The sequence below is a fragment of the Buceros rhinoceros genome, unplaced genomic scaffold (assembly GCF_000710305.1).
Source record: "Buceros rhinoceros silvestris isolate BGI_N320 unplaced genomic scaffold, ASM71030v1 scaffold4024, whole genome shotgun sequence".
Classification (NCBI taxonomy): domain Eukaryota; kingdom Metazoa; phylum Chordata; class Aves; order Bucerotiformes; family Bucerotidae; genus Buceros; species Buceros rhinoceros.
This window is the reverse complement of record NW_010408647.1, coordinates 1-27519: the sequence shown is the minus strand read 5'-3', so window position 1 is coordinate 27519 and position 27519 is coordinate 1. Positions and strand designations below refer to the sequence as shown.

The window sequence follows — 27519 nt, the reverse complement described above, 5'->3', positions numbered from 1 at the left end:
AAGAATGAGACTAGCCTCACAGCCTCAGTGCCAGAGCTCCACGGCCCTGTCTCTGTAAAAGGCTCTCTGAGGCCTTAGGAAAATATTTCCATTGAGAGCGGGAGCAATCACAGAGATTCCTGTTTGCTGCAACTTGAGATTGTTCTGATTCCAACAGCAGAGGAAGGCTGCAATGTTTTACCATGGCGCCTGGTTTCCACGGTTACCTATATAGAAGCCTGATATCCAGTAGCTGTTCAAAGATTCAGTAAAGTTGACTGACAATGAAGTGGTGGAATTTACTTAGTTTTATATAAAATCAATAAACTTAACCAAAAACTGTGAGGATTTTCTTTTCCTTGAAAGAGATCGCTACTTTGTTGGTACAGACAACTGTTCAGGAGACAATTTCAAACCTCTGTGTTAAAAATCTGTAAGTGTTTCACGTGTTTTCAAAGTAAGACCTCTGCAGAATTTTCTAATGAAAACGTAAATTACAACCATGATCTGTCAATCACACAATGAGATTCACTGTGTGGCACTATCCCAAATTCATAGACCTTTTCAGAATTTGCTGTATAATTCTGCAAACAATACCATTCCACTTAAAGCCATGAAATTGTATACATTTCTGTTATAGATTAAACCCTTTTTCTTCAACAATGTGAGTGTGCGTGAAGTTTTCATACAGCCAGTGTCTGCAGGAAGAGGAGGAGGGCAGGAGCATTTCATGTGAGCAACTGCTTTGGGAAGTTTAAGGAATAGGTGTCAAGGATGTCTATATTATAAATGTATTTTAAAGGTGGTTGGCTAAGAGGTGTAATTTAAACATTGTTTGCAGAAGAGAAAGATGGAGCAGAAAATTCCATGTCTGTACAACATGCCTTTCTAGAAATTTCACTGCACGTACTCATGTTAGATTTTTTGGTGGGTTTTTTTGAGTGTTTTCTGATTGATATGAAATTAGTCTTTACAATAGCATAATTCGTGGTGTGTCAGGGAATAATATAGTGTGATGGCACAGGGTTTACCATAGCTGATTGCATTTCCTGAATCAGTTATTCAAAATCTATCTTCTGACAATACGTCTGACAGTACGTCATACTGCAGAAGGCAGCCAGTAAATTTGCCAGCAGTCCATTTACTTAGTTATGCTATGCTACAGACGTAAGGAATCTGTATATGATAGGAATAAAGTAAAAAGGTCACTTTAAGAATATGTTGTCAGACAAATTTATCCTGCCTAATAACAGTTTATTAGTGTTTGAGAGTGAGATTGCTGCTGAAATTACCTTTTTTTTTTTCCACCTGTACTAGCTTTTAAAATCTGCTGAGCACTGGGTAGGTTGCAGAAAGCAGGACAGGACTGGACCTTGACCTGAAGGTTTGATACACCCTCTGATTGCTCTCTATAGGAGGATTTGCAGATTTATGTGTCTTGGAGCAAAGGTGAATTGTAAATATTTGTGCCTTACTAAAGTAAGTTGTGTAACCTTGAGTGTCAGCTTCAAGCTACTGACCAAGCTCACTGTGTAGGCATTTTGAATATCTAGCAAAACTACTGCAAACCGAAACAGACTAAGGATTTGATATTTAGTTTCTGTTTGAATTTCTATTAAATATTTTTGTATTTGACTTGTGTTTAATAAAATAAATAAAAAATTTGGAGTAACTGCTTCACTGAGTTCAGGTAAGTGTTATTTATTTATATTTTATTAAATGACATATTCTGTTTGCTATCACGTCTTTTCTCACAGCAAAGTTTTGTGGTGATCCTGGAATACCTGCTCAAGGGAAAAGAGAAGGCAAAAGTTTCATCTATCAGTCAGAAGTCTCTTACGGCTGCAGTCCTCCTTTTATTTTGGTTGGCTCCAGCACTAGGATTTGCCAAGCAGATGGCACGTGGAGTGGGTCTTCTCCTCGATGTATAGGTAAGGTTAGACCCATTTTATTGAAATTTCTTGAAGTGTTTATTTTTCCTTTTCCTGCTGTATCGGTCTAGGAGTTTTCAGCTATTTTGAGTTATCCTGTTGTTATTCTATACTCTCAAAAAATTGAATGACTTTATTTTTCTTTCTCTCATTGGCCTATTGCATGTTTTGAAGAAGCTTAATTTTGTGATACATTCATGTATTTCATTAAAATAATGTAATTTTTTTGTCTTTAATTTATTGTAATTTTTTGAAGAACCTACTCGCACTTCATGTGAAAATCCAGGAGTCCCAAGGCATGGGTCACAAAACAACACATTTGGCTATCAGGTAGATCATACTATTTTTTAATTTGCATATTAAAATAGTTTTATACTTCCTCAAAGTCTGGAAACTTCTGATTAGCGGTCTAGAAAATGTGCATGCCTTTTAAGAACTGGTTGCTGGTGTGGTGCTGTGTTCCCTTATTTCTAGCTGTTGGTTTACATAGAGCTTCTGTCCCTATTAGCAATGCGCTACATGAAACCCTAGTGATAAGTTCTGCTTGGTTTCACCTTGAAGGACTTCAGTATCTCTCCACAAATATATAAATGCTCTCTACTGTTTATCAAGTAGCCTTTTTCTCCTTAAAAGTGTGAATACTGTGTGGCAAACTGCTATTATAGACATACTCTAAAAAATGGTGGATTTTTTTTTCCAAGAGCAATTCTGCTGTTACATTTGGAAATTATGTGACCAGAAATTAATCACAGAGTTAGGGAGGCTTGCAGGCACCTCTGGAGAGTTCTTAGTCCAATCCCCTTTCTCAGAGCAGTCAGCTAGATCAGGTTAATCAGGGCTGTATCCAGGCTTTGAGTATTTCCAGGGATGAAGACTCCACAGCCTCTCTGGGAAACCTGTTCCAAGTTGATCTCTCATACAGTGAAAATGATTTTTCTTATTTTTAAAAAGAATTTCCCGTGTTTCTCTTTGTGCCTGTTTCCTCTTGTTCTACCACTGGGCACCACTGAAAAAAAAAATTCATCTCTGTCACCTTTCCTCCAGACACTGATATGATTCCCCTTGAGGCTTTTATTTTGCTGACTGGACGATCACAGTTCTTTCAGCCACTCCTTGTATTCCAGATCCTTCTAATCTCTTATATGCCTCTGTGGCCATCACTGTACTCCATGCAGTATGTCCCTGTCTCTTGCACTGGTGAGCCCAGCACCCATTTGAGTCTCACCAGTGCTAAGCTGAGGAGAAGGATCACCCCCCTGAACCTGCTGGCAATGCCCTGTGTGATGCAGATGAGGAGGCTGTGTGCTGTCTTTTCTACAAAGGTGTGTTGCGGCAAATGATGTTTGCACATGGTTCTGTTAGAAACAGAACTGTGACACTGAAAATCCCTCTGAATTTCTGTTTTTCTGCATCACACAAAACAGTGATGTCAGTGAGACATTTTCATGGGTGAATGATGTTCAGATGCAAAAAAGTGCACTAATTCGCTAAGAATCTGATAAAGTAGCTGCAAACAAACAGAGTCTAAACTATCCTGCTGTATCTGTGATTGGCGTCAGGGCTGAAAGCTCCAAACATGTGAAGAGCGCTATACAGAGGAGCAAGCTAGCAGCAATCCATTTGCATGTGGTGCCTGTCTGGTAGCAGGAGTTAAATAAAAACTGCAGATTGCCAGAAATGCAAGAACGGGCTGATTGAGATATGAACAGATTTACAACATTAAATTAGTTTTTCAAAGCAGAGGTTGGGGTTTTTTTGTTTGTTTGTTTTTAAAAAAAGACTTTCTAAAGTTTTATGGTCAAAACTTTCTTTGGTTTGCCATTTTGGTGGCAATGCTTCTCCTGCTTAGTGATTGTTTCAGCAATATTTACGTTTTCAGATTGTGCTGGATCACAATCATATGCGAGTGCTACTATAATTTTCTCAGTTTTCTCCAAGGAATGGAGTACTGTTTCAAGCCAAGTTAGAATATGCAGGGGCAGTCCCTGGGCTAACTTCTTGTGGGGATAATACAAAATTATGCTAGAGGTCAACTCTTTATTGAACTATGTAAGAAATGATTCATTCCAATGACCATTTTCTACAATTTTATTGTCACAGTTTCTTTGGCATATTAATGAGCTTTCTATCACTAAAGAAACTAATGCAGACTCTCATTTGTAGTGCAGTTGTTGTGAGTGAAAGCATCACTCACAGCTAGCATGGAACTGTCAAAATACCAGGCAAAATGTCAACTGCTAAATAATTTCTAAAGATGTGTAGCTGCTGGCAGAATTTACAGCCTTGAGCCCACAGTTGTAAGGCTAGTGTCTAGCACATTTAAACGGTGTGAGCTATAGTCTCCTTACCTAGCCAGCAACTTACCCTCATGCTCATGTAGAGCGTTTTGGTTTACGTAGTAACTAAACGTCTGTATGCAGTTTCTAGTTACTCTAAATATGATTGCTTAGTTAATACAAAACAGAGTAGGAGTATCATTCACAGAGATGAAGATGAGTTTAGCTCTTTATTGGGTGGAAATGACAGTGAAAATGATAGTTTCTAGACAAGTTGTCTGTAGATCCTGGAAAGAAAGATTGCATTACCCTATATTCAATAATGTTATGACTCATTTTAACTACAAACATACTATAAATGAATTCATATTATGCTATAATTAACTTCCTTTATGAATGCGATAATAGTAACTTTTGCTTCCATCCATAGCAGAAAGATAATTCTAAATGATATCAAAATACTGAAGTTGATATGGCTTTGATTTTCTCTTATCTGATAGATCTGCCATCCACCTTTTTAAACAATAGACCAAAAAAAGCTTATGCAAAATTAAGCAAAATATTTTGCAGTTAGCAAATACGTAACAACAACTTTTTACTGTTAAATACATAAAATGGTTTTCTGACTCTAACCCAGGGTGGTTTTTTTATCACTTGGGGATTTGGTGGGGTATTTTGTTTGGGGTTTTTGTGTTTGTTTAGTTTTTTAAAAACTCAAGTACTTCTCATTTAAACTAATATTAATAGGGTCCCTTAAGTGACTTAGTTGTTAAGTTTTAAATTTATATCTCTGGCTCATAAAAAAAAAAAAAAATCAAGCTGTAGCCTGAGCAGTAGAATTCAAGTCTTCATATGTGAGGTCCTGTTTTAAGTGTTTTTCAACAAATGACAATACCTCCTCTTCTACCTCTTTATATCACTGACAGTCATTTGTTTTTCACAATACTAATATCAAGTCATGAAATTGAACAGCACTTTTCTTTTTTGTTCCTGTTGTTTCCCCTACTCATCACTATCTGTTTTCCTATCACATTGATTGCATTGAAAGTTCAGGCATATACAACATGATTCCAGGCTTGACTGAAAGGGGTATCAAAATCTATCCTCCTGGAATCTACACTTACAACTACTAAAAGCACAGATATCACCACCTCTCATTTGAATGGTGTTTCAACCATTAAATAAGAGCTTTGAAATAATGAGGTAACAGAATTTTGCATGGATTTTATTGTTTGGTATTGAATTCATCAGATAGAAGCAGATCAGGTGTTCGTGCATTCAAATAACATCAAAATACCAGTTTAGTGCTACTTAGATATCAGGCATGGCATGTAAACAAGTACCATCACCTGTTTTAATTGTTATAAACAGGGACTTCTAGGACGTTCACCTTTCAGCTGAGTATTTTTGATTTGACAGATCTACCTTAACAGTGTGTACAATGAAGACAAAATATTTGTAGAATTTGAAGAATATGTCTTCATTCGTAATCTCAGAAATAAATTGCTCCTTGGAAAGAAAGTGTAGTTTTGAAATATTTCTTCAGCAATATTGTTAGTAACACAGAAAATTGCTTGTAGCACTTTCAGCATAAGCTGTTGTAACACAAGACACTGCTGAATTGAAGAAACAGTTTAGAACTGTTTAATGCAATCAGCCATATATGTAAGATATTATTTCTTATACTTTCCCAACATATGTTTTTGTAGAAATTCAGCTATTTTCCCCTAGATTAAGGCCTGAAGGCAGCCAAAGGGCAGTCTGAATTTAGAAAATAGTCACTTCGAAGTAGTTGTAGCTCTGTGTTAGCTCTTGCATTCTATTTATGAAATGTCATGTGAAACTCAATCTGCAGATGTGGAGCAACTTTACAAGTAATCTCCATCTGTGAATGTAATGCTTATAAAAATGTTAGTGTTGATTGAATTGTATGATAAAATTCCAAGGGAAGTGCTGTACCTCCACAGTGTTGCTGTCTCCATTAGCACAGCTGGCATTATCATTGCATCAAAGAAAATGTAATTTAAACCACATCAGACGCCAGGTAATTTTCCTGGTTCTTTCTGGTTCTCAGGATCGTAAGGTCTGTGGCTTCAGCCTGATGTCCTTGACAGGATAAGAGGGAATGACCTTACTTTGCATCAGGGGAAATTTAGGTTGGATGTCAGGAAAAATGTCTTTACACAGAGGGTCATTAAGCATTGGAACAGGCTGCCCAGGGAGGTGGTGGAGTCCCCATCCCTGGAGGTGTTTAAAAGCCATGTGGCTGTGGTGCTGAGGGACATGGTTTAGGGACCCTGGTAGTGCAGGGTGAATGGTTGGACTTGGTGATCTTAAAGGTCTCTTCCAACGAGATGATTCTATGATTTTGTGATGTTAGTGGCAGAATCTGGAATGCTTCACTGGCAGGAATGTTATTCTGACTTTTTCTTCCCCCTTCTGTTGTTTTTTATTTCTGGTTTTTGCCTTTTTTTTTTTTGTCTCCTTCATTGTTGATTCACCTGGGGTTATTTGTAATGTTTCTAACATGTTTTTACATCACTCACACTGCAGATCCACATTATATTTCAATATATTCTATAAAGCACATTTCATCTGTTAGATATTTCTTCTTTTTACATCTGAAACCTGATTGTGCCCAGATCCGCATTTCTTTAAGTGACCATGGTGTGTTGTGCACATACATGAGGTCTCCAGTGCTGAGCTTGGGTCACATCTCTTATCGTACTTGTACCTGTAGTCTGCTTCAGCGTCTCCATTCCTCAAGGCCTTTGCTATCATTATAGTGCGAGAACTGTATTTCTCTGTACTGCACCACGTTAGTGGTAAACAGCTCATTACAAACATAACAGCATCTTTTTACTACTATGGATACAAAGCTATGGATGTAGCATACAAAGGGAAAGGGAGGCACAAAAATTAGTTGTAGCCACCTGATCACAAGAAAATTTTATGTTACAACTAAACCAAATTAAGAAAATCCAAACCAGCAAACAAAATTCCAGGCAGCTCAAGACACTTTCAGACAAAGGAAGCCTGGCAAGCCTCTGCCCAAGGGGTCTTACAAACTGAATAGTCTGTTACCAGTGGTGGCCGTACTGTATTACTGGGCTACCAAGCTACAGATACAACAAAGACTTAATGAGTTGTGTGTTCATTCACTTAAAATATTATGCTAAAATTTAGTGAAGGGAAATAACTGACATTCCCTTAGCCTCTTGATCCTTTGACATGAACTGCTGAGGATGGAGAAGCTTGTTAGGGTGTCTTCATGTCCTTTGGTAAACTGAAGTCTAAGAAAAAAAATTGATTGTAATAGCTCATGAAAGTTAGAAATATCTTCTATTCTTATAAAGCATATAAGAAATAATAAGGAGAATAACTACTATTTTTATAATTATTATACATTATTATAAAATTATTTTTGTGAAAAAATATCTAGAGTACCATCCTGTACTTTATAAATGGATGCATGGTGATATTTATTAATTTTCTCTCAGGTTGTTATTTCTCCCGTTAGAGAATAGGAAATATATGGTCTTTGGTTCTTAGCAAAAGGAAGTTAGTGATGTTGATTTTAGGACTATCCAGACCATAACTGACATTACAGAAAAAAAGCAGCTATGGAACAGAGATGATCAAGCAGTACACAAGGAAATCTTTCCCCCCCTTCTCCCATCCCCACCCCCCACTCCAGATTAGATGCAAACACTGTCGCACATAGAACAATTCTTCCCTAAAACCAGAGAGTACAGCAAACAAAGATATTTCATCTGCTCTATTCAAGTTGTATAACAAAAAATTCGAACAAATCAGAACATCTCAGGATTGGCAATGTTTTAAGACCACAGAAGGTTGTGTTGTAGCGCCACCTGGTGCTCCTGGCATAACAATGTTACAAAATAGACTTCCTGTCATTTTTAAATTACTTTTTAAATAACTTTTTTTCAATGATTACATATTGCTTGTAAGCTTTTTTCCCAGAAGTAGAGGGTCTCATACCTTTATTTATTTATTTGTTTGTTACTTTGAGCAGCATGGCAGCATTTCCAAAAACATCTTCATCACTTTGACAACAGTTGTGTTTATGACGTTACTTTTGGGGTTTACCTATATCAAGATTGTGTTTCTTTAACAAGGATAATACAGGTGACATCCACTGTTTTTGGAGGAAATGAGGAAAACAGTTTTACTAGTGGTTACTGCTTTGGATAGAGAAGTTGGTATTGCAACCACAGGTTGCAGTATCAACTATAGATTTTTTTGTTTGTTTTCTGAAGGGCTTTAGGGCTTTTGTTTGTTCATTTGTTTTGAACTGTGGAATGCTAGCAACTCAACCTTTCCACTTCATTGGCAACTTGAGTCATTTCCTTGTCTCACTGATATATTTCTAGTACTTTCTAAAGAACTAGTTTGTTGTTTAGGCAACCAAGCTCCAGAGAGGCTATCAGGTAGACAGAGCTGCAGTGAAGATGTGCAGAGAGTGGAAGAAAATTCTATGCATTTCTTGATTCTGTTCTTCTAGGGACTAGTTTTTCTTCAATATATCTGTCCAGTAGAAGAGTCAGTTCATAAAGAGCTAACCCAAAGTCGTGAATAGGCAGCTAAAGAAGAGAGAAAAGTTACAGAAAATTGAAGAAACACACTTCTATCCTTTTTCACTGTACCCAGTGAGTTTGGTCTCAAAGTCTAAAGACTAAGGTCTAAAGACTATATGGACGTGATTCTTCAACTCTTTCACCTCATGAAGTGTGAACTTTCTGTTCTGTACTCACTCTTGATGAGTAGAATTATAATATACTGGATTTTACTGGATATACTGAATCCTTTTTCTTTATCTATTGGTTTTTAATCTTTTAAAGAGACTCTATAGAATGAAAAATTTATTTTAGGTGCTATCCCAGTAAAAAGTAGGTGAAAATGTCAAGATTGAAGTTATCTGATTGATTCAATATAGCACATATTTTAGAGGAGCTGAGCAAATACGTGAAAAATAACTACATCATGAGAACTCTGACAAGAAGATACTTTTTTTTTCAAGAAGATGTAGCTCATAAAATGGTAACTCAAAATAAATGAGGTAGTATAACTAAGCAGTTAAAGGCATAGAGTAGCTACTTCTGGAGTTGCTATTGACTTCTTGATTTTCAATCATTTTCAGAGTTCAATTTCTAACTTGGTTACGGTTTAGAGCTAGATATCTGAGCATAATTAGCCAATTAACCTCTCTACCTCATTGACTTCCATGAGGTCCAGATAGTCCATATCACAAAAAGTTACATTTAAAAGAAAAAAAATATATTTAGTAAGATCGTAGAATCACCTTTGAAAGAATAAAGTGGAAAGAAATATAAGTTCCAATTCAGATGTATATTAAGAAACTACATTTGACAGTAAAGCTGAGGTTTGATTTCGTTAATTTTTTTGGGGGGAGGGGGTTGTTTTGTTTTGTTTTGTTTTTCTGGTGTGAGCAAAGATGAAAGGGTTCTGGTTTTAAAGACAGTGTTTAAGTATCAACATACGCTCAATGTATTCATCAGTGACCTAATGGGACAGAGTACACTCTCAGCAACTTTGCTGATGATACAAAACCAGGAGGAGTGGCTGACACACCAGAAGGCTGTGCTGTCATTCAGCAAGACCCGGACAGGCCAGAGAGTTGGGCAGAGAGGAACCAAGTAAGTTCAGCAAGGGCAAGTGGAGAGTCCTGCACCAGTAGAAGTCAGGGTTGACCTGCTAGAAAGCAGCTCCACAGAGAAGGACCTGGGAGTCTTGGTGGACAAGTTAATGACGAGCCAACAATATGTCCTTGTGGCCGAGAAAGCCAATGTTATCCTGGAGTGCATCCAGAAGAATGTGACCCACAGGTCAAGGGAGGTTCTCCTCATACTCTACTCTGGCCTGGTGAGGCCACATCTGGACAACTGTGTCCAGTTCCGGGCTTCCCAGTTCAAGAAAGACGGGAAACTACTGGATAGAGTCCCAACAGAGGGCTACAAAGATGATGAGGGGACAGGAGCATGTCTCTTATGAGGAAAATTTGAGAAGTCTGCATCTGTTTCACCTGGAAAAGAGAAGGCTGAGAGGGATTCTTATCAATGCTTATCAATATCTAAAGGATGGGTGTCAAGAGGATGGGACCAGTCTCTTTTCAGTGGTGCCCAGCAACAGGATAAGAGGTAATGAGCACCAACTAGAACACAGGAAATTCCATCTGAACATGAGGAGAAACTTCTTTCCTTTGGGGGTGATGGAGTATTGGAACAGGCTGCCCAGAGAGGGTGTGGAGTCTCCTTGTCTGGAGACTTTCAAAACGCTCCTTGACACTTTCCTGCATAACCTGCTCTGGAAAACCTGTTTTAGCAGGAGGGTTGGACTGGATGATCCCTAGAGGTCCCTTCCAACCCCTAACATTCTGTGATTCTGTATTTTCTTCTTTGATAGATAAAGATTAAATATGTCAGGTGTCCTTTCCATAATTATGAAAGGACATTGCTTCAATGGAGAAAAATTACTGAAATAAACAAATCATTCATAAGACTAGTACTTGTTTCAAAATGATATATTGGTGGTGCTTGTTTTAACTAAGCTCTTTACCACACAAAAAAGTACTTCTATTTCTCTTTGTTGCAACTTCTAAATTTTTTTTGAGATTTGTGCTTAATTGTGTATGTGATTTAGTGCATTTTCTTTAAATTCTTTAAAAGTCATTACATAGTCCACTGAGCACAGTAAAGAGGAACAAAAAAAGGAGGTGAATTTAAAATTACATACTGTGTTGATAAGCTACTGTCTGTAGTTCATGGTTTGTTATTAACTTTTATTCTGATGAGAAGCTTGAGCTGAAATGGAATAGCACTATAAAGTTTCAAATGCACTATACTTCTTGTAGCAGTGATGTGATGTTTCCTACGACTAGACTATGTGATAAAGACCGCATTTTACCTTTGAACATCAATTTGAATCGTTACACGCTTAATGAAAAAAATGGGAAAAAAAAAACCAACAGAACCATACATGTGCTGTCACATACAGTTCAAAATTATCAAATTCTTGTTTAATTATGACTTGATAAATAAATTTACACAGGTCACTGCTTAACAGTAGGTGTGATCAATGCACCTTTATATTTGAGTTAATCACTCACAGCATGTAATAAACTACTCTCTCAATGTTAAACTTGTAATCTAGTTTCTCTGCTTTTGATGGAAACTGACAGTTATTTGCATTTTCATCAATGTCACCATGACTGGACATGCTGAACCAGTTATTCCATGTTATGTTTTTGCAGAAACGGTTGTTGATTAAAGAATTCTATTTTGTTTTTTATGCAACACATACCCATAATAAGAATAATAATTAAAAACTAATCTCAGATGAATTGCTATTGTAAATTGCAATGTACTTGCATTCCGTTTTCTATTATCTGTGTGGTATAAAGAATTATTTTTTTTTACCTCTTTTCATCAAAACCCAAAATTAAAATATTATAGGAACATTACAGTTTCTGAAGTGTGACACAGTGTTGTTGAACATGCCTTGTGTGATCTAATGAAATATTTTTCATTATGATTTTTGAATTCATCGAGCATTCCATGAAGGGGGGTCTAGTTCAGCAACAGTCCAAGAATCTACTACCCATTTCAGCTCTGTGTCTTCCCTGATTTGCTGCAAGATTAGCTAACAGGCTCCTCCTTGGTCCAGAGCTAGGAAGCTACGGTGAGCTTGGTTTCCAAAGTCACAGTGTCTCAACTGTTCCAGGCCCAAACCAACATACCAGAGATACCAGAGAAGACAAGGTTTCGGTTCTCTTCCATAGAGGATTTCAGTTTCAGAGGAGAGTAATTTTAATGAGAATGAGGCAAATTTTGTTTCATATAAAAACTCTCTGTGAAATTAACTTACTTTCTACAGAAAGGGCATAAAAATTTATCAAACTTCTGTTATGTGAAGGAGTTTGCTATCAAATTTGGAAAAAAAACCCCAACTGATATTTCCTCGTAACAATATTACTGCGTTTTCTACTTTTCAACAGGTGGGAAATGTTGTTCAATTTCAGTGTAAAAAAGGACATCTTCTGCACGGCTCAACAACACGAACTTGCCTTCCTGATCTTACATGGAGTGGAATCCAGCCAGAATGTATACGTAAGTAAATGATAGATTTTTGATCTATGAATTTTTTTTAATCTCAGCCATTTAGTTACTGTTGTATTGTTTCATTAACTTAATACAAATTTCAATTATTAGCTTACAGTGCTAAGCTGTAAGGAATGTGATTTTCTTACACATTTCTTGATGTAATTATAAATGTGATTTTGTGAGTGGATTTTTCTGCAATAGCCTATAGAATTAAAAACAAAACAAAACAAAAACTCACCAGAAAATAATGAGAATAACAGACGGTTCTTCTTCCAGAGAGATGTTGAAAATAGTAAGCTTCTATCTAAGAGGGTGCGACCCTTCCAGTGAAAGACAGTAAGAACAGGCCATGCACAATCCTAACTTGTACTGAAGCAGATAGTTACAATCAGTTCTAGTAGAGAGTTTGAGCTGTTTCCCGACAAAGGAGACAGGGTATTTCAAGAAAGGTGAAAAAAAGATTTGTAATTGGAACTATTTGAATCTGAAATGGAGCCTTCTTACTTGGGTACAGTAAGCAGCATTTCATTGCTTAGATCTTTTACACTTCAGCAAATAGTGCTGGTTTGCTGATGGTATAACTTCGTAACTAATTTTCCTAGTTTTTCAGCTAGCCAGCTGTATTTTACTGGAAATAGTCTCACCTTATAAGGTTTCACCTTATAGAATCACTTTAGTGTATGGAAAGCATATCCATGGAAGAAAGTGGCATTAGTATTTCAGTTGGTGCTAACATCCCCCTAAGCAAACAGCAAACTAACTCAGTGTGTTGAAAGGCGAGCTGCACCCTTGGAAATATGCTGGTTTTGGGATAATGCAAGACTCTTAGGTCTTGGTGGTTGTTAAAGGTGTAAGACACTTTGCATCAGATTTTCAGATTAGGAATGGTACTTAATTTTTCTATCTGATATTTAAAACTTGCCTCACCTACAATTTCCCCTTGACCTTTCACGGTGTTTTCTAAATGACCCATTTATTTGCTGTTATTCAGTGCTACATAAATATCGTAAGCCATGTAAGTAACAAGCTATGATGGCTTTTGACTGTGGTAAGATGTGTGTTGTTTATGTTCACATATGCAGACAATTAATTGCCGTTGCGCAAGTGCATTTATGTTGGTTCTTGGTCCCTTGAAATCGAAAGGACCATTTTCAGGAGTATATTTACAGGCTCAGGACAGTTTTTTAAGGGCTATATGGTAATTTTTAATGTAAATTCGAAATATATTAATATTTTTTTATGCAAGAATGGGTGCAGATTATTATTCCAGAAATATTTTCACCATCTTGATTGAAGGATGTTTTATGTTTCTTTGCAGCTCACAGCTGTAAGCAACCAGAAACACCAGCTCATGCTAATGTTGCAGGAATGGACCTTCCCTCACTTGGTTATACCTTGATTTACACTTGTCAGCCAGGCTTCTTTCTGGCAGGAGGATCAGAGCATAGAGCCTGTAGGTCTGATGGCACGTGGACTGGGAAAGTTCCAGTTTGTGAAGGTAAACTTTCTGCTTCCCACTGCATCTCTCATCTATCATATTTCAGTGCTTTTCTTTATTTGCAGTCTGATAAGATAAGGCAGAATGGCAAGGAGAACTAGGAGGGAGAATATGAGAGGATAACTCTAATTCTTAGCCAGTAGTGCTTAATATAGCATATGTTTTAATGTACTTGTCTTTACTTTGCATGTTCAGAAGTGACAATTCCAGCTATAATTCCAGAGGCCAAATGCTTGAGTAACGCCTGCTTTTAGACTTCTGAGTTTCAGAAGTGCACAAACCTACTAAACTTAGATCAGGATAATGATATTTACAGTGTCAGCCGCAAAACAGCTATGATAGCTGCAAGGGAGGAGAGGCAGTGGAGTAGTCCTGTATGTTAGGGAGTGCTTTGACTGTCTAGAGTTTGATGATGGTGAATTTAGTTGCAAGATTATGGATAAGAATCAGGATGAAGGCAAGGCGGATATCATGGTGGGAGTTTGTTATAGACCACCCAACCAGGATGAGGAGAGGAAATAGTCTAGGATGTTTCTGGAGTGTGTGGAAGACAACGTCCTGCTGCAGCTGGTAAGTCACAGAGAAGGACTTGTGGGTGATGTGATGGTTGGAGGTGGTCTTGGGCACAACAATCACAAAATGATATAGTTTTCACTTCCCAGAGAAGTAAGAAAAGTTAGCAGAACCACCTTGGAATTCCAGAGGGCAGACTTTGGCCTGTCTAGAAGCCTGGTTGACAGAGTCCCTTGGGAGGCAGTCCTGAAGGGCAAAAGAGTCCAGGAAGGCTGGATATCCTTTAAGAAAGAACTCATACAGGCACAGGAGTGCCATGTGCTAAGAGACAAGCCAGCGAGGAAGAAGACTGGCGTGGCTGCACAGAGATCTTTGGCTGAAACTCATTAGAAAAAAAAAAAAGAAAGTAATTTTATAACCTAAGAATAAGGGGCAGGCAACTCAGGAGGACCTCAAGGATTTTGCGAGGCTATGCAGGGGCAAAATCAGAAGGGCTGCAGCCCAGCTAGAAATTAAGCTGGCTACTGTCATAAAAAATAATAAAAAATGTTTCTATAAACACATAAGCAAGAGAAAGAGGGTTAAGAAGAATCTCCATCCTTTATTGGATCTGCAAGAAAACATAGTGACAAAGGATGAAGAAAAAGCTGAGCTACTTAAAGCCACCTTTGCCTCAGTCTTTAATAATAAGACCAGTTGTTCACAAGGTACCCAGCATGCTGAGCTGAAAGACAGAGACTAGGAGCAGAATGAAGGCCCCCACATTGCAAGGGGAAATGCTTAGCAATTTGCTGCACCACTTAGACACACACAAGTCTATGGGGTCAAATGGGTTCTGCCAAAGGGTACTGAGAGACTGGGTAGATGTGCTCACCAAAGCACTGTCTATCATTTATCAGCAGTCCTTGCTAACCAGGGAGGTCCCAGTCGACTGAAGGTTAGCAAATTTGACATTTATCTACAAGAAGGACTGGAAGGAGGATCTGAGGAACTACAGGTCTGTCAGTCTCACCTTGGTGCCAGGGAAGGTTTTGGAGCAGATCATCTTGAGTGCCATCACATAGCACATACAGGAAAACCAGGTGATCAGGCACAGTCAGCACGGGTTTATAAAGGGCAGGTCACGCTTGACAAACTTATCTCCTTGTAGACAAAGTGACCATCTTAGTAGATGTGCACCACTTAGACACACACAAGTCTATGGGGTCAAATGGGTTCTGCCAAAGGGTACTGAGAGACTGGGTAGATGTGCTCACCAAAGCACTGTCTATCATTTATCAGCAGTCCTTGCTAACCAGGGAGGTCCCAGTCGACTGAAGGTTAGCAAATTTGACATTTATCTACAAGAAGGACTGGAAGGAGGATCTGAGGAACTACAGGTCTGTCAGTCTCACCTTGGTGCCAGGGAAGGTTTTGGAGCAGATCATCTTGAGTGCCATCACATAGCACATACAGGAAAACCAGGTGATCAGGCACAGTCAGCACGGGTTTATAAAGGGCAGGTCACGCTTGACAAACTTATCTCCTTGTAGACAAAGTGACCATCTTAGTAGATGTGGGAAGGGCTGTGGACATTGTCTACCTAGGCTTTAGCAAAGCCTTTTACTGCTTCCCACAGCATTCTCCTGAATAAATTGGCTGCTCGTGGCTTGGACGGGTACACTTTTAGCTGGGTAAAAAACTGGTTCAATGGCCAAGCCTAAAGAGTGGTGGTGAAGAGATTTAAATCCAGTTGGTGACTGGTCACAAATGGTGTTCTCTAGGGCATGGTATTGGAGCCTGTTCTCTATAACATCTGGATGGATTGATGGGCTGAGGCCAATTGTTCAACAAGGCCAAGTGCTGGGTCCTGAGCTTGGGTCACAACAACCCCATGCAATGCTACAGGCTTGGGGAAGAGTGGCTGTAAAGCTGCCCATTGGAAAAGGACTTGAGAGTGTTGGCCAGCTGAATATGAGTGGCAGTGTGCCCAGGTGGCCAAGAAGGGTAACAGCATCCTAGCTCATATCAGAAATGGTGTGGCCAGCAGAAGTAGGGAAGTGATTGTCCCCCTGTACTCACCACTGGTGAACTGTGTTCTATTTTGGGCCCCTAACTTCAAGAAGAACATTTTGGTGCTGGAACCAAAGAAGGGCAACAGAGCTGGTGAAGGGTCTACAGTACAAGTCTTATGAGGAGTGGCTGAGGAAACTGGGGTTGTTTAGCCTGGAGAAAATGATACTCAAGGGAGACCTTATCATTCTCCACAATTACCTGAAAAGAGGTTTTTACGAGGTGGGAGTCAGTATCTTCTCCCATGTAACAAGTGACAGGACAAGAGGAAATGACCTCAAGTTGCACCAGGAGAAGTTTAGGATGGACATTAGGAAAAGATTCTTCATTGAAAGGATGTCAAGCACTGGAACAGGCTGCGCAGGGAAGTGGTTGGGTCCCTGGAGGTATTCAAATGGTGTGTACTTGTGGCTCTTAGGGACATGGTTTAGTGGTGTCCTTGGCAGTGTTAGGTTAATGGTTGGACTCGATCTTAAAGTTCTTTTCCATTCTAAATGATCCTATGTTTCTAATCTAATATTGGAGAAGAATGCCTAATTTCCAAATAGATGTCTGAATCACTGCATGACATTAATACCTAGGATTTTATACTATTTTATATTTGCATGTAAGCGACAATATGCAACTCATAAACAAAGCGTATCTACTTTGTCCTTGATGTTCCAATGTTTTATATTGTTTCTAATTTCTACTACATACTTTGTCATGGCAGGGCATGCAAGACCTCACAGAAAAATCTCGGTGAAAACGATGTTTTTCATGTGAGATAAGAAACACCCTCAAGTATAACAACTGTTTGGAATTCTGTTTCCTGAATAATTAAAACACCTTTCAGATTACTGATATCTAATTTCAGATGTGGTTATCCCCAGGGCTCTTACAGAGCTATTCAAGGGTTATTTAGCCAAACACTGATACTTGGAAGGGAAAAATGAAATCAATACTTCGTATTACTAAAAAAAATGTGTCCTGGCGTTACATGCCAGGTAAGTGTTGGAGGAGAATGGAGCAGAGCTTTGGGAAAGTGTTAGAAAGCAAGCTGCCAGGAAGCTTATGATTTTTTCAGTACTCAGGAAGTGTGCTGAAGGCCAAATGTGATTCATGGGTTGTATTTTGATCCAATTCTTTTTTACTGTCCCATCTGATAGTAAGGAACCTTTATGAGATTTTTGTTTTTAGTGTTAAGTGGTGACTATGAGTAGATCTACCTTGTCATATAACTTAGTTTCCCAATGCCCTGAAAAAAATGTTACAGAAATGCAAAATTTTTAGGATCAGAGGTCTTTCTTCCTCCTCTTTAGCAGTGGTGAAAGCTAAGAACGAGCAACATGTATTAACTCTAATTAGATAAATTAAAATATCTCCTAAATATTTTCAATCTTGCTTATTGCAGAGGGGTGGAACTTCTCTCTCCTGCGGGAGGGAGAAGAGCTGCAGCTCAGGTTGTTCAACTGTGGTTGTTCACTTCACAAAAATAACTTTGAAATGTACGGAAAGGAATAAAACATTTAAAGTTGAGAGCTCTAAATGGATCTGAAGGGGAATAAAACCAGAATTCGGTCCTTTAAATACAAAACTGCAATCTTGGAAGTCCTACTGAGCGAATATCTGGATCTAGAACTTGAACTCCATAGATAACTTGTTTTAGTTTGGGGTTTGTATTTAACTGTTTTGTATTTAAAATTTTGGTTCCAATCTTGACTAGAAATGTATTCACCTTGACAAGGCTGGTTGACTCAGCAGCTTTTTGTACAAAAGCTCTTCAGGAAGTATAATCCAGGCATTTCTGAGCTTGATGTAGTCAAAAAGTACATGCTGTTGAAGGACACCCTCCAGGTCAATCATGTTAAATCAGTTTCTTTCAAAACAGAGAGGAGATAGAGATTAATCAATCAGTAATAACAAGCCATGAGAACTTCAGGTCAAATTCCAACCCCTGCCCTTATTTCTTGCCAGTTTTAATCTTTATACCAAGAATAAGCCTTCTGTAATAAGATAAAAGTTATTCTCAAAAGAAGTATTCTCATTGCTTCTTGTTAAAGTTTCCTTTTTAAGCAGAAAATAGTCCATTCAGGAAGAAAGGAGTTGTTTTTCTTTTCAATTTTTCTTTAGAGTATCAGTCAGAGAGAAAAGGCCTGGGTTCAAATCCAAGATCCAAAATACAAAATATTGAAATAACCGTTGGAGCAAAAAGTGGAGCCTAGTGCTGTATGAGAGTATTCTACATTAGGAGACAGAATTATGTGTCTTCTTTACAGTCTGGTGAATCGAAAGTAATTTCTGCAAAACAAAATAGCTTCAGCTGCAAGAAGTTAAAGTGTCCTATTGCATTTAACTCATCCTCTTCAGTGGTGGGAGAGTTCCTGCTCTCAGCAGAAAAGAAACAAAATTCTTCAATTTCCAGTACTCAGATCACCTCAGCAGTTGGAGATACTGTGTACAGCCTCATTTGTTTCTTTCTTTCTGTTGTTATTCTGTAAAGAACAGTGATCATTTCCTCCATTGTTAAGAAATTAAGCATGTATCTTTGGGGTTTCAGCATTGAACACAATATGTTCCACTTATTGGTGTTGAAGATAATTACATCCTGGAGAGAAATATGTTTTTAAATGCCTTTGTTTTGTGTCTCTTCACTTATATTTCTTCCAGTCAAATCACAATTCACAATGCTGTTTTGTGTAGATCCTCATTTAAATGACATAACTTGTCTTAGACATATTAGAAGACGTCTCCCATATTAAGTGCATAGTCCAGGCCTGTGAATTGTCAAATGTGGATTCTGAAGCGAAAGCCTGCACTGTTTTTGTATTGCCAACAGCTTAGTAGCATCCAGATGACTGACTTAGGAGAAAATGTAAAAACAGAAGAAATCAGTGTCATGCGCACCTGCAATTCAAAGGCTCGATACTGATTGAAATGTCATTCATATTTGAGTTTGAAACACCATCTTATATCCTTGGTAACAAATTCCATTATGAATATTATTTTTCTAGTTTCTGAGTAACATATTTGCTACTGGTTTTTCTTTTTGTCATTTATTCTTTCTAACAGCTGGTTCCAAAATATTAGTGAAGGATCCCAGACCAGCTTTGGGAACACCAAGTCCCAAACTAAGTGGTAAGTACTTTGAGGTATATAGAGTTTTAAACAATTCCTGTAGAAAAGACAATAAGAATTTATTTAGTGACACTGCACTGAATGGCTTAGAATGAATAAAGAATATTAGATTAGGCATTGCCTTAACTGAACAAACACCACATTAATTAAATTGTTCCCCAATGTTTAAGTCTATCTAGACTATATGGTATTATTTATATCCATATACAACTTCTAACCATTACGTGATGAGAGTTTCATTGGTTTCCCTGAAATCACTGTGTTTTGTGCAAGATCCTATGCAATTTATCCATTCAGGAACTATATTACTCACCCAGAAATAATTTAAAGACATCTTGTTTCTCAGGTTTTTTTCACAGTCTTGGACTTCTTTTATATATTGCTTTACCTAAATACTTCAGTATAAGCCTTCAGCCTCAGAAAAGCTGATTTTAGCTTAGAGAAGGTAATCGTTCAAACTCCGGCCAAAGTAAGCTCCATTTTTAATTGATTTGCTAAAGAGACTCTCTTTGGACGTCCTGACTAGATCCAAGAGAAACCTTCTTCTATCCACTGAAGAGACTTTTTGAAGAGAGAATTCTTCTTAACTAAAATTAGCCTTTGACTATAAGTTTATTAAATGTCTACAGATAATGAATAAAGATTTTTAAAGGGTATTTTCTGGGGGTTTGAGGGACTTTTTTTTTTTTTAACAGGTTGTATACTACTTCAAAACTTCAGTACTTTAATGATGTACTTCATGGTAGTTGTATTACCAGGTTTTTTCATTAAAAGGCTTTTTGTACAATCCTAATTAATTGCAAATAAAGTACATAATGATCAGATTCTTTGAAAGTAGGGAAATAAATTTCAGAAAGATCGCAAGCCAACAGCATCAGATCATTTGCACCACACCGTTTCCTTGCTCACAGTTTGGAGGTCCAGTATCTATGTGTTTTGTTTTTATGTGTTTGCTTGTCAGAGAATATGTGCATATGTACGTACACATACATGAATAAAAACTAGAAAAGCTCTTTGGCCCTCCATGAGGAAGACAATCTGTCTCTGTGACCCTCAAAATAAATGGTGAAGGAAGTCTATCAGGTATTCCAGTGTCCTCCAGTCTTGTGATATCCTGAGGTGCAAGTGTTCTTTTGTGTTTATGACAAGCAATGCCAATGCACACATAAACCCAGAGTTTTAAGTTCAGTGTGAGTGACTCTAAATAATGTGAAAGTGCTGATTTTAAATAGTGGTTATTTATATATGGTTAAGATTGATAAATTTCCTTTGGAAAGTGTAATAAAACTATCCTACGTCACATTCAATTCGATTGTTTAAATGGTATATCATGTTAAGATTTTAAAAATTTACACATATCTGTTTTTCCTGGATAAGTAACTTTTTTTTTTTTAACCATACTGTTTCTGGAATAGCATTGCTTAAATTAATCATTCTGCAGTTGGATAATGAGAAATATTAAATGTAAAGGTATAAATCTAGCATCTCCCTGCAGTCTATGATCTCTTTTAAATTTTAAATTAGGGGATTTATTTTCTCCAGGTGAAGAACATGTTTTTAAGCAATCGAAGACAAGATAAAATTCTTATAAATTTTTCATTAGAAAAAGTGACTAAGTAGTAAAGAAGATGCTTATAATCTTTCAATGTCATTTAAATACACTTATAAAATTTTATATCTAAATCAGTGTTAATTTCTGCAAAATTTAATCCTAGCTGTATGTCCCTGCCTGTCTGTTCTGGCATAGAAAGGATCCTGCAGTGCGAGGCATCTGGTCTTTTGGTTGCAGAGGTTAAATTAGATTTTGTGAATCTGGTTTAATTTTGGGACATTGTCCATATCTGAGGAAAGGAACATATGAAGGTAGAGCTGTGGTCGTGTTCTTCAGTACAAATACATTTCTTTCATAAATGTTCAGGACAAGTTTCTATGCTTTATATGTGAAACTTATGCCTAATAGACATAAAAATAGAGAGGGTAAAGTAGAGAAAATGCTAATATTTATCATATATTTTGTTGGATGCTTGACTTCATAAGTACTAAATAATGCAAAATGTATTGAAACATGTTTGATGTCTGTATAGTTCCTGATGATGTATTTGCCCAAAATTATATATGGAAAGGATCTTACAATTACAAAAACAAGAAACAGCCCATGACTTTGACAGTCACCAGTTTCAATGCAACTTCAGGAAGAGTAAATGCAACACTTACAAACAGCAATATGGAATTGCTGCTATCAGGTATGGGATAAGAAAAACTCATTTCCATTTAATTTTTTCTGCCTTATATACATTGGTTCCTTGTAATTTTATGCATAACACTTAAGCTTTTAACATTTGTTGGAAATTCCTGAGCTTATCAAAGAAATTGTCATTCTAACTCAGTTCCTTTTCTAAGGTATGGATTTTTCCACCTCTTCCTTCTCTCCTCCCATTTTTTTAATTTCCCAGGCCTTTATTATATTTGGAGTTAATAGTCAACAAGAAATGGAAGAGTCATCCTAATCTCATGCTTCTTTCTTAAATATTACAAATAAACTTAAGTTACTGTTTCTGAGGTTTTCTTAAATCTTAGTCATACAGTTTCTCTACAATAAAATATTAATGACTAATGAGCAATATGATGGGATTGATACGTGCTGACCTAGCGAGGCAGAGGTACTGAATATTGAATCTGGGGATCATGGAGAGATTACATTTGTTAGACAAGTTAATATAGTTGAAAACATTAGCTATCCTTCATGCTCTGGCTTCAAAAGAAGCCCTTGATTGCAACCTTGGTTTATGATATTCCACAGTCACTGACACACAAAGTACTGTTGCCATGGTTATGTTGGCACAATATGCACAGTTCTCTATGCTGTGAACCATCAGCAGAAGCTACAGACACGGTTTGATAAGCAAACAAACAAAAATACTGTAAAAAATGTTTAGGTTTGTAGATTTTGGTTTTTTTCAAACTCTGTCATTCTCTTGATTGAGATATCTTAGCCACACAGACAATGAGCGTGTCATACCACAGGAATGGCAGGTTATAGCACAGGGGTGTGAATAAGCATAAAAAACACTTGAAATCGATAGTATCTCTCAATGTTTAGTTTCTTGAAACTTTGTCCTCTGTCTGCAACATTTTTTTGCAAGGACTGAAGAAGCCTTAAAATCACAGTTACGTATTGGCTGGTTTTAATATTGTTCATCACCTAAGGACCTCTTTATCTGAGGTAGTTTAAAATCACTTTTTATCCCAGAGGTGTTAGCAAGGACAGGAGTGACAGAACATTAATATGTTGAAAAAAAGCAGGGCAGGGGGCGGAGCGGGAAGTTCAGCCCGTATGTTTCTGAGAGGGATAGTCTACAGGAAGAATGTAACAGGCCAAAGAACCCATGTCTTTGTTGAGCTCTTAGTTTCTAGTATCCAGTAGAGTGGTGAATTTTTGTCACTAGATTTGTCTGTTGAAGGTATTTTGTAGGCGTCCTTTGAAGAGTCACACTTGAGAGGCTGTAGTTGAACTGAATGTTTCCTAAAATATTTTCTGGCTGGTAATCACATTTGTCTTCACTGCCTGGGTAAACATATTCTATTGTATGATGTAATGTCTATGAGGGTATTAGGTGCAGCGGATGTAGTATTTCATATTTTTATGATTAGTAAAAGTACAAGCTGTGTTTTCTCACCCAAACAACCTACTCCTCCAAAGAAAAGTGATTACAAATGTCTATTTTCTCTCTGCATAAAGGCATTGCACACATCATCGGGTAATTAATATTATTGTCTTTTGCTATTTTGCAGATAGATATCTGAGATCATTTATACCTAAAAGGATCTTAAGGCCAGGGAAGTAGGGATGGTCCAAAAAAGAAATTTAGATGCCAGGAAGCTCATTTCCTCTATACTCAACTTGTAGGTTTCTGAAATGAAAAGTAGTTCTTCCTGTGCAGCACTTGCTGTTTTGCATTCCATCATTTGCTGCATCCTTTTTAACTTCTTTTTATTTTGACACCTATGCTTGCTGTAATTATAGTGTAAATATCTATCATGTTAGAAATGGACTGTTCTTTTGATCAGGTTAGCATGAGTGAAAATAGCAATGCTATCATAGGGATTAAGAGAAGAGAAATGCATAGCTTTTACAGATCAAACAAATTTTGTATTCTGGGAAACCAGCTCTGAAGACGCACATCAGCCTTTCACCAAGGAGCGCTTGCAAATCCACCACTGTAAATTAGCAGAGAACAGTGGTGCCTTGGTCTGTGCGATAATTTTTCTCTGTGCTCTTGTTTGAGTGTATGTGGATAATGATCATGCTCACATACATGTCCCACAGGCCTCAGTCCCATGCAAGTGCCATCCAAGCGTACATTTATAAGATACATCCATGTCAGATGTGATTGATTTATTTTCCCAAGTTCCAAATGATATCTAGATGAACAATGTCCAAGCTCTTGAAGTGACCAAACACTGAGTGATAACATTAACGCAGTCCTGAAGACAAGAGAATAAACTCTACCTTACAAGGCACATTCATTTGAGCTCAGTGCAGCATTAACACACAAGTAAGTCTACTTGTTAGCTCAGAGCTGATTTTTATATAATGATACTTCCTATAGAACCATCGCCTATCCTTAATGTGGAGAAGACTTTTGTTCTGTGAATTTAGACATGTACACGATAGGAATTAGGAATCTCATTGCCCTGTCTCTTACTGCAACTTCTGAGAAGAGTTAGGAAGTTTGCATCTTAACCTGAATTCAACTTTTGAGTTGTCATATACTGTGGTGAGGACCCAAAGTGAATAAACTAATAGAGAGGACAAATTTAAATACCTTTTCTTAGTTGAGTTATATCTGGTCATGGGATCTGTTTTAGTTTTATGTATTTTATTTTTTAATCAGATTATCAACCAGGAAGACAGATGTGTCCATGCTTTTTGTACTCTGGAATTCATTTTAACACAGTAACATCACCCACCATTTTCTTCTGACCATGAATACAAAACTCCAGTAGTCTGAAAACTGCTGCCTCCCAGATCCTTTCTTCACAGCGCTGAAGTCCAATATTAAACTATTCAGTTATGCTGGTATTTCTTCCTTCTCTACCTTAAGATGCGAAGAGCACTAAGTACTTGAGTATTTCCTTCCTTCTGCTGCTGTGTTAGCTACTGCTTTTGTGCAGCCTTAGTTATATTTCTTTTTTCACTGGAGAGTGTGATGGGTTGACCTTTGCTGGATAACAGATGCCCACCAAGCCTTTCTATCACTACCGCTCCTCATTTGGACAGGGGAAGAAAAATATGATGAAAGACAGATGGATCAAGATAAGGACAGAGAGAGATTTCTCATCAATTACTGTCATGGGCAAACCAGACTCAGCTAGGGGAAATTAATTTAGTATATTGCCAATCAAATGAGAGTAGAGTAATGAGAAGTAAAACCAAATCTTAAAACACTTCCCTCTCACCCCTCCTTTCTTCCCAGGCTCAGCTTCACTCTCAAATTCCTTGCCTCCTCCCCTTCAAGGGACACAGTTTGTCATGTGTTGTCTCTGCCTCTCATTCCCCCTTACTCTCTTCCCCTGCTCCAGGGTGGAGTCCACCCATAGAAGACAGTCCTCCACAAACTTCTGCAATGTGAGTTCCTCCCATGGGCTGCAGTTCTTCACAACTCCTCCAGCATGGGTCCTTCCCACGCGTTCTTTCCATGGAATGCAGTCCTTCAGGAACAGACTGCTCCAGCATGGGTTCCCCAATGGGTCACATGTCCCGCCAGCAAACCTGGTCCAGCCTGGGGTCCATTCTCCATGGGTTTACAGGTCCTGCCAGGAGCCTGCTCCAGTGTGAGCATCCCAAGGGTCACAGTCTCTTTCAGGTACCCACCTTCTCCAGCATGGTGTCCTCCATAGACTGCAGGTGGATATCTTCTCCACTGTTAACCTTCATGGTCTGCAGGGGCAGCCTGCCTCACCATCACAGCCTGCATGTCTTCATCACAGGCTGCAAGGGAATCTCTTCTCTGGCACCTGTATCATCTCCTGCCCCTGCTTCTTTACTGACCTTGGTGTCTGCAGAGTTGATCCTCTCATATATTCTCACTCCTCTCTTCTGACTACTGCTTGTGTTGCACAGGGATTTTCCCTCCTTCCTCAATATGTTATCCCAGAGGCACTGTTACCGTCACTGATTGGCTTGGCCTTGTCCACTGACAGGTGTGTCTTGGAGCCAGCTGGCATTGACTGTATTAGACATGGTGGGAGCTTCTGGCATTTTGTCACGGAAGTCACCCCTGTAGCCCCAGCACTACTAAAACCTTGCCATGCAAACCCATTACAGAGAACCAATACCTTCTCCCATGTCTTAGTGCTGTCTTCAGTTCTTGTTCATATCACAGAATGTGGATGAACATAAAAATGGGAAATGACCCAAATTAAGGATACTGCTATGTCACTGAAATATTCAGTTAATAACCTAGTCTGATGTCATCCACATTTAATAGTCAGTAAAAATAAAAATTAAAAAAACAAAGTCAGTTTAACATTATGAATGTAATGTTTTACATTATGAAGTCTGTATTGAGTCAATGAATGAGAGAATTTTAATTTCAGTTTGGTGGAATTTTCTGGAGGTGGAAGTATAACTGGGATTTTTTTTCTTTTTTTTGTTTCAGTTTTCTTAGTTTAAGTTTTAGCCATCATTAGCTTTTGTTCATGTAAAGTGCAATATAACCTTGTGTGATTCTGTAAAAAGAACACTTCATATGAAATAAACAGTAATTTCAGTGTTCTACCAGGAAGGAAATGATCACACTAGAGAAGTCTTCTATTTAAAAATCTGAAATTTTAAACCATTACCTAATAACAATGTGGGGGAAAAATATCTTGACTGTATTTTCATTATTTACCACTGTCTTTGTAATATAAGATTAAATCACTAAGCATATATTTGTATTTTATTTTCATTCTTCAAAGTAACAAATAAGGTTATTTGGGTTTTAAACATTTCTTCTGCAGGAATGAAAATGAGTCAATTAATTATGCCTACAAAGTAAATAAGGTTATATCCAAGTCTTACTCACTGGCAGAAACCCTTCCATAATATTGACTGATGAAGAACAGTTCCACTGTTTGATATACTTTCAAAATCAGAATATTTTAATTTATCACCTGTTTTTGGAAAAGAATTTAGATGCAGATGTTCCTATCATCACCTTCTTTACCCGGTAACTAAATTACAAATAATGAAAGTAAGGGTGAGATTTTAAAATATACTCTGCCTCATTCAGAATAGTATTTTCCATCTCAAATCAGATTACTGTCAATGTTTGTTCTAAGTCTTGATACCATAATGGTTAAGTATCACAGCTGTGGGTATAGGGTTTTGTCCTCTCTACAGGCTAAGCTAAAGTCAGTTTTTATTGAATTCTTACGAAAATTGAAATAATATCACAAAAGAATGCAACTTGCTAAACTAAAATGTTGGTAAAAATTCAACCTATTCTTCCTGCTTTCCCTTTTTAAGGCAAGAGATTAAATGCCTATTCTTAAATAAAAAATTTTCTCTCTACTCAAGACAAACATAATTTTTTAACACTTTGTACTGCAGGAGTATATAAAAGCCAAGAAGCTCGGCTAATGCTCCACATATATCTCATTAAAGCACCCTCCCATACATCTGTGAGCAAGTTGAAAGAGGAAAAATGGGCTATGGATGGTTTTGTGAGTATATTTCTGCTACAAAAGAGAGTGAAAGGGGTTTTTTTTTTTGTTTGAAGTCCAGCTGGTGGTCAATACAGCAAAAAATCCTGAGACTTGTCAGAAGGAATCTTGTCAGAAATACTGATTCATTAAATGAAATGAAAATTTTATTGTAAGATATGGAAGAGCAGTCTGAGGGAAAATATGTGAATAGTCATTCTGTGTATGCTTAGTTATAATGCGTGTTAACACAGAGGTGTTTCTTTTACTTCTCTTTGAATTTTATTCCAATGTATTGATAAATTTTATAATGATAATATAAT

The 27519-nt window shown here is 37.6% G+C and overlaps 1 protein-coding gene across 1 annotated transcript in view; it reads left to right on the top strand.

The window, feature by feature from the left end:
- LOC104492372 (CUB and sushi domain-containing protein 3-like) overlaps positions 1–19507 on the top strand; it is a gene marked incomplete at both ends in the record, with an annotated part of 61463 nt that extends 41956 nt beyond the window's left edge. Inside the window, 5 exons of the mRNA XM_010134925.1 lie at positions 1737–1910; positions 2167–2240; positions 12222–12333; positions 13646–13825; positions 19442–19507. Coding sequence (XP_010133227.1) covers positions 1737–1910; positions 2167–2240; positions 12222–12333; positions 13646–13825; positions 19442–19507 — 606 coding nt within the window. The remainder of the gene's footprint in view (positions 1–1736; positions 1911–2166; positions 2241–12221; positions 12334–13645; positions 13826–19441) is intronic.
- Positions 19508–27519: the final 8012 nt, after the last annotated feature.